The following is a 12,046-nucleotide window of genomic DNA, read 5'->3' as shown; positions in this document are numbered from 1 at the left end:
ACACTCTATTTTTAAAGATTGATTGGAAGTCTTTATGTTTATGTTATAGGACTATGGTGTAGAACAAGAAATTTATTGCCGACAGATAAATAATTGGATGAACAGTAATGTGATTATTTTGAAATGATGGCATTCCAGAGTGAAGTTTTTAGTCTTGTTCTTTCTATAAAAGAATATAAAGTATTGACATTTTAAGTTTTTACCTCTTTACCTGTGTCATTTGTTAATGACCCTTGATATTTTTATTATGATGATCATGTGCCATAAATGTGGAGCTACAGATTGATGAATTGTACTAATGTGAACAAGCAGCTGCAATAAAGATGATTTTAATTATAATTGAAAGGTTTCTTCTCTTTTCTGTTTACTTCATTGTGGGGTGGGATGCTCAATTTCCTTCATAATGTTAGATTATAGTCAAATAAAATGTTGGCTAAAGTTCATTCAAATGGAAATCTATAGACACAGAACACAATAAATTCACAATGACAACTTGGAAGTACAAACTACAAAGACAATTTTATTGCTCACTGATTTCATTTTACAAATGGGCTCCCACCCCCTCCTCTCCCCATCCCCTTCACCAACTTTCCCTTTTTGGCTCTTGATGCATTAAATGCAAAACACATGTACTTGTCGACCAGCAGTCACAATCAATACAAAATAATACACAGCAGTTAAACATTGCTGTTCAAAAAACTCAATCCGTATCACTTTGCAGTGGAAATTGGTTGCAATAAGGACATTGGGGACCATGAAAATAATATTCTTATATCCGGTGTCTTTTTTATATTTCTTAAACAACCCCAAAACCTCAAAAAACATTGTAATACGCAAGAACTGGGACTAGCAAAATGTACCTTGTTATATCGGGTCACTTGTCATATCTCTTTTGCAACACAATTTCAGGGCTAAATTGATTACATATTAACAGAGCTCTCTGTAACAATTAGTTTCCATTGTACATGGAAGTTTACGCAAGAAGCAACATGTACAACAATGAAATATTGCAAAAAATGTGGTAATACACAAATTTTGACTTGGTAAGAAAGTCTGCAAGGCTTCAAACAATGCCCAAAGAGTGGTGGTTTGCACTGGCAAAAAAATATACAGTACTGGCACTAGGTCCTTTTCTCTTCCGTACTGTCAATTATGGATAGAAGGTCCTCTCCCGTACCCTGCGGCCTCTCTGAAGCAGTGGAGCTACCAGCTTGGATCAACCTTTTAGAAGCTTCTTGAGAATTACTGCCACTACCACCGACATTTCCTGTTGATAGTATGGCGGGCTGGGCTTGAACCAGTGAGGAGTGCTCCCTCCTGGCAGCTAGTTGCTCTCTGTGACCTCCGACCTTTGACCCCTGCCTGACTCCTGGCGCAGAGGGAGTGGAAGATGTGATCTTGGCGACTTGCGAGATTCCAGTAGGTGGCTTTAGAGGAAGCCGTTGACTGCTGCTGTGACTTGCAGGAGCACGGCTGGGAGCAACTGGAAGTTTGGGTCGAACTCCAGCAACGCTTGTACCAGGAGTTTGCCTCACCTTTGGAGTAACCGACCCGATACCAACCTGACCTAGCAAGGACCCTGACCCCATGACCTTGCTGATAGCCGGAGCAGGATTGTGTCTCACAGACGATTCAGGACTGGGGACGTTGAATGTTTTGACAATGGAACTCAAGTGCTGCTGCTGGGTCTTCAGGAACTTCTGGAAACTGCCCGCAAAGGACCCTGTGCCAGCTGGTGATAGTGGGCCAGTTGGCGATAGTGGACTTTGGATAGAAGAAGGTTTGCTGACTGCTGCCTGAGACCATTTTGAAGGGTCTCTCGATACACCATGAGGAGGTGGACCAACCATTTTCTTCACAACGCCCATTTTCGATGACATACTTCCAGAATAAGCTGATGACACAGCATGCTTGCTTGTCCCAGGTAAAGAAATGGGCCGCTGATGATGAGGCACTTGTCTAGGAGTCGTCGTCACCGAGCCCAAAGCTCCAATATGAACCCTTGAGGTGGGCTCACAGGTGACCTTGCTACTGGGAGGCTCAGGGCTGCCCCCAGCAAAGCGTTTCGCTTGCGGAACTCCAGGGGAACTGTTCTCCAGCCTCTCTCTCCGTTGTGCCTCTGTCTTTTCATACTGCCTCGCCGCTTCTTGGACTATACTTGCAATATTCTCGCTGGTGCTTTCCATCTGGGGAAGCTTTCGCTTCACACCGATCTCTGGCATCCCCGATCCGCTTCCTTCCGCCCTCCTGGAACCACTCTCCTCCTGCATTCGTAATGGCGACACGACCTTTGACTCCTCACCCTGCGAGGGCCCGCCTTCCTTGCCTCCCCTTTCTACACTGCTCCTCACACTCTCTTGCGCAGGAGTGTCCACAGACGTCTTTCCCGACGACATAAGCACACTGCCCTCTGCAGGTGACTTCATCTCTCTCGACCCACTCTCGGTAGCTTCCATCGCTTCTCCTCTCCCTGCCGTCTTTCCGTCTTGCTCCGATGGCTCACCTAGCCCGCCCTGGTCGGAGCCAGACGAGGTGGACCACCCGGCGGGTCTCCTACCCTCTGAAGATAGTCCAGGTCTAGCTGAGGAGGAGCTGGAAGGCGAGTCTCTGTGATAGCCCCTGGGTAGCATGCCTTCACTGTCGGTTGGAGTCTGAAAGAAAAGTAGAATAGCAGTGCATTCTTTACATTTAGAAAAAAAATTCATTCAATATTCTTTTTTGCAATTCACAAAGCCAAAAAACATAAAAATTTAAAGTGTAAATAAATGGCAACGGCGTGCAACAGAAGACTTTCGCGTCTAAACTGAGTGTTGTGTTATAAGATACAAAAATGTGAAGTATATTACACTTTACCTCATCATAAAAAAATGCAGCTCTTTTGCCATGTCATATCTGAACGGACATTTTATAATAACATGATTTTGTTTGTTCATTTAGTCACATAGTTTTAAAGGTCATTTCAATGACATACTCTAGAAACGAAGTGGACCAACATTACCATTTCAAATAAGGGTAAAGCCTTGGAGTCAACACTTTGATTGGGTTGAAAAGTTTATGACAGTGCAGTTACTCACTCTTGGTAGCTTGTTAAAGGAGATGTGGTGATCACAGAACCGTGCGGCTTGGTCTAACAAGGCTGGCTCAGACTCGATCTAAAGAACAGAATAGAAACAACAAAGCATTCAAAGATTTTTCTATTTTTTTTCCCTTTCACACAATTCAGATAGTTACAAGCGTTGAATTGCCCTTTACACATACCTGCCAACCTTTCACAGTAAAAGTTAGGAATCTCTCAAGGCCAATTTAGGAACACAGACTATTTTGTTTACTTTTAACACAAAATATTTTAACAGAAAAAGAGAAGATTCTAGGACTCAAAACAATAGCTTCAATACCAAAAAAAAATAGGAATCATTTTTCCAAAATAGGAATGGTGGGCAGTATGTTTATATACAACTAGCTTGCATCAGGACATGACACTAATTGCATATTATAGAAGAATCAATATTTAACATGATCCCTGTTTCATGTGGCAAGCCAAAAAATCAATTTGCCTATTATCGAAATGATTTTATCATTCCTTTTTTAACATAGTATAATTTGTCTATTTTACTTTTTTTCTTTTGTTTATGATGCAGATGCTTTTATGCGATCTCTTTTTTTAAAGTTTTTTTTTTGTTTCACAAACGTGCCTTGAGCATTTGATTTCAATTGGATTTGGTGCCTTACAAATATCATATATATTATTATTGCTATTATTATTATTATCATTATTATCAATATTATCATTATTATTAATATTATTATCATTAATTAATAATCATTATAAATCAGAGATTATCTGTTACTCACTGAACTGCCTTTCAGCACTTTAAACGCTGTGATCAGGAGCTCCGACGCTAGAGATGTGAGCTTGGGTTGCTTTGATTGGGTGTACTGGTAGCATCGAAAGGAAGACAGCACGAGTCCAAGACTTTCCTCCGCTGTTCCTGATGGCGAGACGACGAGCCGCGATCGGATGGTGCTCCTGTAAGAATCAAACGCTTCGCGAGCCAAGAAAAGACGGTCTGCATCTCTCAGGTATTTCCTTGATGGGAGAAAATATGGAATCGTGATCAAAATGTAAAACAGGGGAGTGTTTCACAAAGGCTTAGATCGACTTTAAGTTGGACTTAACTATAGCAGGCCATTCATGCCACTGGTTGCTCTCACCATTGGTCACTCAATTATGATCTTTTGATAAGTTTTCCTTTTATAATAAACTATCAAAAAATGTTAATTCTGTAGATTTGTGACCGTGTTCTATACGTTCCTTGAGAAACCAATGCCAGGAATGTCTAGAAGATATAGTGGCATGAACAGCCTGCCATATTTAAGTCCAACTTAAGGTCAATCTTAGTTTTTGTGAAACTCTCCCCAGATCAGACAAAGCACACTTTATACGGCATGGAAACGACGTGTCGGGTACTTGATGCTTATATTTGATTTGCATCCCCTTTTTTGGACGATAAATATATAAAACAGAGATTAAAATGAAAGCTACTTGCTAGAGAAAAGTGTGAACTTCTGAGGTAATTAGTTAAACCTTTGTTGCACGCTTCCAAACAGAGATGTTGAGGTCTAGTAGATACATCGCTTGAATGTGAATCACATGGTTCAAGGTTCGAGTCAAGCCGCAGCACTAAAGTCCCTTGATAATATATTAATTTACGTTTGCCATTCTCTACACAGGTTTAGTAAACGGGTACCTGGTAGGAAGACATTCCTTAAATGGTTGAGCACCTTATCATGGTAGCTTGGCTAAAGCCGAGGTAATAATATGATTGCAGGGGGAACAGTGTTCATACTGATGAGGTTACCCTGGGTAAACAAGACATGTACCACAAGAATAACTCCCCTGGAAATACGGGGAGGAACAAAATATGAAGAGTGAGAAGAGAAGAGAAGAGAAGAGAAGAGAGGAAGAGAGAAGAGGAGATTATAGGAGAGGAGAGGAAAGGAGAGAAGAGACGAGAAGAGCAGAGAAGAACAGAGAGGAAAGGAGAGAAGAGAGGAGAGGAGAAAAGAGAGAGAAGAAAGGACATGACAGAATAGAACAGAAGAGAAGATGAGAGAGGAGAGGAGAGGAGAGAAGAGCAGAGAAGAGCAGAGAAGAGCAGAGAGGAAAGGAGAGAGGAGAGGAAAGGAGAGAAGAGAAGAGTTGAGTGGAGTGGAGAGGAGAGGAGAGAAGAGCAGAGAAAAGCAGAGAGGAAAGAAGAGAAGAGAATAGAGGAGAGGAGAAAAGAGAGAGAAGGACATGATAGAATAGAAGAGGAGAGATAGAGAGGGAAGAAAGGACATGAGAGAATAGAAGAGGAGAGATGGAGAGAAGAGAGGAGAGGAGAGAATAGAAGAGAAAACCAATCACACTCACTTGCCCTGCTCTGGAATACGGTAGAGTTTAGAGGTGACCCAGGTCTCGCGGAGAGGACCTAAAGCCGTCTGTCCTCTGGTTGCTTACTAACAAGCATTTATGCTTTCTTAGCAGCCAGGTACAATAACCACCACTACTACTACTACAGTCAAACCTGTCCATAGCAACTGCCCAAGCGAAAAACAAAAAGTAGCCTTTGTAGACATGTGGTCACTAAAGCAGGTTTGACTGTACTACTAAATAAGACAAATGTTAGAAAAGGAATCACACTCACTTTCCCTGCTCTGGAATGCGGTAGAGTTTAGAGGTGACCTGAAGCAGGAGAATGTGGTCTTTGAGCTCCCTCAGAATGTACACCAGAAGGGCCACAGAGCGATACATGTGCCATGGAAAACTACCAGATCTGTTATTAGAATAATCAAAGAGAACAGGTTTATTACATGATGATATAAAACATAGTTCAGTTAGAAAAAGACACCTCTCTACCAAGGCCATTCATGCCTTTGGTTGCTCTCTCCATTGGTCTCTCTACTCTGATCTCTAGATATTATTTTTTCCTTCAATAATGAGCTCTTAAAAAATGAGAAAAACAGTGGCATGTCAAACTTAAAGTCGATCTTAGTCTTTGTGAAACACTCCCCTGTTCTCCTTTGGACTCACCTATCAATGTCTTGGATAGGGTTCCTCCAGATCCCTTGGAACAGGTTCTTGCTCTTATGCTGCTCTGAGAAGAGACCTGGTGCTACGATGTGGTCTGCGGGAGTCTTGGGAGGGTACCCACTGCTTCCACCTATCAGGATGTCCTTACTCCACGCCAAGTTCTGCTCAAGAGAGGCAACAAAGATGGTCTTTATATCAAGCAGATGTTCTCTTTGAACAGGTTTCAATATAAAACATTGTTCAAGGAAAAGCATAAATTGGTCTTAAAGGCATCGTTTAACAATGTTAAATCTGAGATGCATGGCCCTACGTATTATCAGTGTCTGTGATATGGTGTAATATTGAAGTCCTAAAAAATTGCGCTTAAAAATGATCATGAAGTGCCTTCAAAAAGTAAAAATCTTTGAGTGACCTGTTTTACCATACTCATTTTCCCTAATAGACTGTAGTGTTATGAAAACCGTTAGGCAAACACAACATTTGGTTTTGATTTTCAATCATAAATATCTTGATAATCAGACAGGCGATCAGCTTGTAAAAATCATGGGGTTCCTGATTGACCAAAAGGTTATTATCATTGCAGCATAAGCTAAATCCAGGATTTTGTTTCAGAATCTGAGACAAAGTTACCTAATCCCTTTAAGCAGATGTTGTCTATGTACAGGTTTCAATAAAAAAAACATTGTTCTAGGGAAAGCATAATTTGGTCTTAATAGGCAGGTGATCATTATTGAAATCATTTTAGGAAAAGGTTTAAATGAGCATTAAAGGGATTGAAAAAACACTGACTTTGTAGATGGGTGGGCTTTCTATACAGAGGCCGCAAATGCTGAATTTCTAATGCCATGTTAAGTTTTGGGCAATAGAAGTTCCAGGGCAAGTCCTTGTATATGGTCATTTCGCATCACATACAACAAGCATCATTGAATAATGACTAAAATTTATGTACTCATTGTTAAGCTGATTCAGGCTATAGTTTAGCAAATTTGAGCTTATGTAAGGGTAAAGGCCTACAAAAAAAAAAAGTTGTATTGCCCTTTGCTACCTTTTTATAACGTTTTTTAGAGAAAAAAATGTGTTAAAGCATTCAAAACTGAAAAATATAAGCCCAAAGAGGGAGTAAAAAAAAAAGGTAAAAAAAAAAAAGATTTCTGACGAGCCGACCCATGTTTTGGCACCTTTAAAGCTTATCTGCCGTAGTTTACAGGAGGGATTAGACCGCTCTGCAAGTCACTGGACAGGTGGTTATCTCATCAACTCAGCTCTGAGTTAACATAAGAAAAAGAGGATCATGGGGGACCAATGGTCACCGATTAGGCATTGTTTGTTTTATAGAGGGTGCAAGTAGCTACCAGTAGTGCAGTGGGCCTTTAAAGGGCAATACAACATTTTTTGTTTAGGCCTAATGTTTATGTTGTAGGTAGCTCACCTTGTGGGTAGGGGCGTAGGCATAGAGGTAAGCCATTCTGTAAGCTGCCTTGTAATGCTGTGGGAACCTCTGAAGGCAGAGTTTCATGGCACCAAGACAAACATTGATCAACTCCAGGTGTCTCTTCTTTGTCTCCTCATCCACCTCAACCACAGTCTCTCCTTCTGTCTCTCCTTCTGTCATTCCTTCAGTCTCTCCTTCTGTCATTCGTTCGGGCTCTTCGCCAGCCTCCTTCTCCTTCTTGGTGACTGCATCGTCTTTCACCTTGCCCTCATCCTTTGTCTCCAAGCTTGCCCCTACAGTGCTTCCAGTTCCTAGTCCTTCTGTAATGACAGGGGTCTTTGTGGTACTATCCTCTTTGTTTTGGACTGCAGCCCCCTCCCCTTGGATGCTGGTGTCCATCTTGTCTTCAGCCCTTTCCTGTGCGTCCGCTTCGCTCTCGTCTTTAACTTTCATCTCTTCCTGTTCAGGAACTTCGCCTTTGTGGCCTTTGTCATCTCCTGCAGCACTATCCTGTTCCACTTTCGCAGAATCACCATCCTTTCGAAGGACACCCTCAGCGCTTCCTCCTTCCTCTGGAAGATCACCATCTACTGCGCGAATTCTTTGACTTTCTACTATACTTTCATCCATTTTATGCCCTTGAACTTGTTTCTCATTGTTGCTTCCACTCCGGATACTGTCACTTGGTGGTGCATCATCTGCTCCTGATTTGTCTTCCGTTTCCTCATCCTTGATGGAACCTGCTTCCTTTGACCTTGTATCTATCATAGGCAGTGCCTCTCTCTCAAGACTTGGCAATACTAAAAGGTCTTCTGATCCCTTCTCTTGGATCTCTCCAACTTGAGAGATAGACTCCAGAGTTGGGGCATCACTGTACAATTTTTCTTTGGAACCAAGCTCCACAATCTCCCCTTCCTTCTTCTCATCGGAAATGAGGGTCGTCGGTTCTTTTGCGATGTCTTCTGGCTCTTCTTCTTTCCTTTGATCCTTTTCCTGGTCTTCAAGATGAGTTGTCTGCACGTCAACCTTCATCTGACCCTGCGCCGGAACAGAACCTTGATCAGCTTCCATCTCTCCTGAAAGGACTTTGTCTACATCTTCTACGACTTCAGATTTCTTATTTTTATCCTCTTTGGATTCATCAACACTAGGCTTCTGCAGAAGTGCCAATTCTTCTGCATCATCTGCTTCTTTGACTTCTCCTTGTCCTCCATCTTCTCCTCCTCCTTTGATGATCTCCAGATTCTCTTGGATTCCCATTTTACCTCTTTCATCTCCTTCCTCTGGTTCTACGATATCTCCTGATGATCCAATTTCCATTTTCTCTTCAGAAATATTTCCCTCCAAGGTCCTCTTCAGAACTTCTTTCGTCTCCTCTAGACCTCCTCTATTCCCATCAACGGATTCCTCAGCTTCATTCTGGTCAGTAGTATCTGCTTCATCCATGTCCATAGCAACTGGAGATTGTACATCAGTCTTCTCCATACCATCTTGGTTTATCTCTTCTCCTCTCGAAGCAGGAATAGGTTCCTTTACCTCTTCTGTGTCCATGACGACAGCTTGTCCTGGATCACCGGGTTCCGCATCATCAGATGGCGCAGAGACCACAGTCAGATCCATCTCAGCTCTAAGCTCATCAGGTTTCTCGGTCCCTTCTTGCCTAATCTCAGCTGAGGTCATAGAGACATTGTCCTTATTTTCAGGAGATTCACACCTTTCAATCACAGCTTCCGCTTCAGGGCTCGGTTTGGAGACGACTATGGCAGGGATCTCCAGCTTGGGATCTTTACAAGGAGCGACGATGTCTTCAGTGGTTGTTCTACCTTCAGGCTGATCTGTGGAAGTGATAAGAAGAATTGCATGCAATTAGAATGTAGGAGGAATCACCTGACAATTCTGTTATAGGAACTCTCATCCATTTGCAAACCACAAAATGGACAATGAAATAAGATAAGACCTCAATCCAAAATTGTCCAATATATAAAAATGAAATATTCAGCATAGTGTGCTTCAAATTTGGAATCCTATAAACCACAAATGATTTAGAATGCTTAGAGGCCTTTGTTGCAAGCAGCCAGTGGTTTTAGCTCACTTGCCCTTCATTTACTTTAATTTTTCACTCAAACATAGAATGTCTGTATTTCGTTGCAAGAGTTTTTTTTTTTTTTGCTAGCCTTTTACAATATCATGTCTGAAAGAACCCTATTTGGTGCAGCCCTTTCCAGTGAATACCTTTTTCAGGCTGTTCAGCATCGGAAACTCCTCCACTCATCCCATCTTCACCTCTTGTCTTCCCGTCCTCTCCCATCCCTACAATAGAGGGCGTTCCATCGGGCGTGGTTGGAACGGCTTGCGCCTCTGCCGCAGATAGGGCACGACGGGCTGGGACGGGGCGCAACGTAATCGTGCTCCGCTGGGCGGAGAGAAAGGACGACATGCTCTCGTCACCAGAGAAAATGTCACTCTCGGAAGCAGTGTCTGCAAAGTTAGTTTCAATAATTTTAGGGAATTTCATGGAAGAGACGTCTTTCAAGGGGTTCGGTCCAAAGAATGTTTTCTTACTTCTTTTCATGTATAGAATATGTAGATCGTGAAGTCAAGTTATATATGAAGCTACAGCAAAATTGAGGTTTGCAACAACAAAAATTAAAAGTCAAAACATGTAGGGACTCTTGATCTTTGCTTCCTTATATACGAATGAAATGAAAACCTCTAGAACAAATAATGAAGACATTATCCATTCCCCATGGATGTACATGTAGCTGCTAACCTTCCACGGTTACAGTAATCTCTCTATACAAAATAGGAATACATTGTATCTTGAAGTTTTCATATAAAAAATGCTACCCCTCACAACAGGAGAAAGAGGGAGTAAGAGAGAGAGTGTGTGTGTGTGTGTGTATGTGTGTGTGTAAGAGAGAGAGAGAGAGAGAGATAGTGAGAGAGAGAGAGACACTGAGGAAGAGGGAGTAAGAGAGAGAGGGTGAGTGAGAGAAAGAGAGGGTGTTTGTGTGTGAGAGAGGGAGGGAGGGAGGGAGGGAGGGAGAGAGAGAGAAAGAAAGAGAGAGTGAGAGAGCATGAGAGTGAGAGAGAAAAGGGCAGAACCCAATTTTACTGTACCTGTAGTAGGTTCCTCTTGACTTGACCTAGATCTGCGGTATTTCTCATGAAGGTAGTCATGATCCTGGGGTGTGGCAACATAGATGGGGCTGCCACGCCTCTTTGGTGCCAGGCTAGGAGGCGTGTCAGGCTTGGGAGGACGTATCCTGGCATCTTGCTCAGTATCAGTTGATCTGAAGAAATAATGACAAAGAGGCAAAGTGAAAACAAGGTAGTCATGATCTTGGGGTGTGGCAGCGCTGTGTGTGTTGCCATAGGGGGTGTGTCATGCTTAGAGGGCGTTTCCTTGCCTCCAGTTCAGTGTCCGTCAAGCTGTAGATAAGTTAAGCTAAAATATAAGCATAAGATATGTAGATATACAATTAAGGATCTGTACTTCCTCTCAGCCTCCTGAAAACTATCCCTGAGACAAATACTCTTTAGACAACTACCCCTAAGGACAACTTTCCCCTAGAAAAACAACCCTAAAATAAGAAAACCCTCAACTTTAACCCTCTCGACCACATACCTAACACCAACACTACATTTTTGATGAAGTGAAGTCTAGAGCAAATGTTCCAGAGATAACATAGCATCGTCAACTAAGCATCAACGCTTTGTAATTATGAATAATTCATTTTGTGAGCTGCTCCCCAGTGTGTGGACTTTTCACACACTGATGAATAAAATGTGGGACCAGCATCAAGGATGGGCAGTAATGATTCCTTATGAATAATTCATTTTGTTAGATTCTCCCACAGTGTTAATATTTCTCATACAGTATGAACAATTCTGGGTATCAGCATCAAGGAAATACAACTTACGGTTCACTACTCGGTTCTCTCTTCTTCTCCTCGGCCCTGACGAAGGGAAGCTGTGCGGCTTCTTGGACGAGGCCCTCTAGTGTTCCGTAGGCATCCAACTTGACCTTTGTACCTGGCAGCGAGCACTGGACAAGCTTCAAGATTGCTGAGTGGATTCTGAAGTACATCTACAAAAAGAAATAACAGATAATGCCAGTCAAGTCTGCTTTAGCAACCACCTGTATAGAAAGACCACCTTTCTGGAAAGAGACCGCATAATTTATTGTTTCCCCTTGAACAGGGTTTTGTAAGCGCTTTATAAGCAACGTTTTTATCATCATTATTATTATTTGGAGTAACCTGTAAATAAAGACCACCTGCCTATAAAGACCATTTTTCTCGTCTCCTCTTGTGGGCTCATATTATAAAGTTTTCATATATACAGTTAAACATGTCTATAGCGACTGCCCAAGATTTCGTTCAAACCTCAACGAATGTGCACCTGTATGGTAGTCCTTGAGAAGGAAGTAATGTTTCACACATGGTACTTCTTCAATGCATTGGTCCAGAGAGGAAAAGAGTATCGACATGGTTCCAATTTTATTCCCTCCACAAGAATTGACAAAAGGAGTTGACAAA

At 42.1% G+C, this 12,046-nt stretch overlaps 1 protein-coding gene across 1 annotated transcript in view; it reads right to left on the bottom strand.

The window, feature by feature from the left end:
• Positions 1-500: 500 nt before the first annotated feature.
• LOC100888379 (calcineurin-binding protein cabin-1) overlaps positions 501-12,046 on the bottom strand; it is a 45,351-nt gene continuing 33,805 nt past the window's right edge. The window contains exons 38-46 of the mRNA XM_030993424.1: positions 11,429-11,595; positions 10,626-10,798; positions 9,738-9,983; positions 7,503-9,340; positions 6,074-6,234; positions 5,688-5,816; positions 3,853-4,087; positions 3,075-3,152; positions 501-2,651 (exon numbers count right to left, since the gene is read on the bottom strand). Coding sequence (XP_030849284.1) covers positions 1,122-2,651; positions 3,075-3,152; positions 3,853-4,087; positions 5,688-5,816; positions 6,074-6,234; positions 7,503-9,340; positions 9,738-9,983; positions 10,626-10,798; positions 11,429-11,595 — 4,557 coding nt within the window. The 3' untranslated portion in view covers positions 501-1,121. The remainder of the gene's footprint in view (positions 2,652-3,074; positions 3,153-3,852; positions 4,088-5,687; positions 5,817-6,073; positions 6,235-7,502; positions 9,341-9,737; positions 9,984-10,625; positions 10,799-11,428; positions 11,596-12,046) is intronic.

Source organism: Strongylocentrotus purpuratus, unplaced genomic scaffold (assembly GCF_000002235.5).
Source record: "Strongylocentrotus purpuratus isolate Spur 01 unplaced genomic scaffold, Spur_5.0 spur5_scaffold_20, whole genome shotgun sequence".
Lineage (NCBI taxonomy): Eukaryota > Metazoa > Echinodermata > Echinoidea > Camarodonta > Strongylocentrotidae > Strongylocentrotus > Strongylocentrotus purpuratus.
Note: the sequence above shows the minus strand (reverse complement) of the source record. Positions and strands in the feature narration are given on the sequence as shown.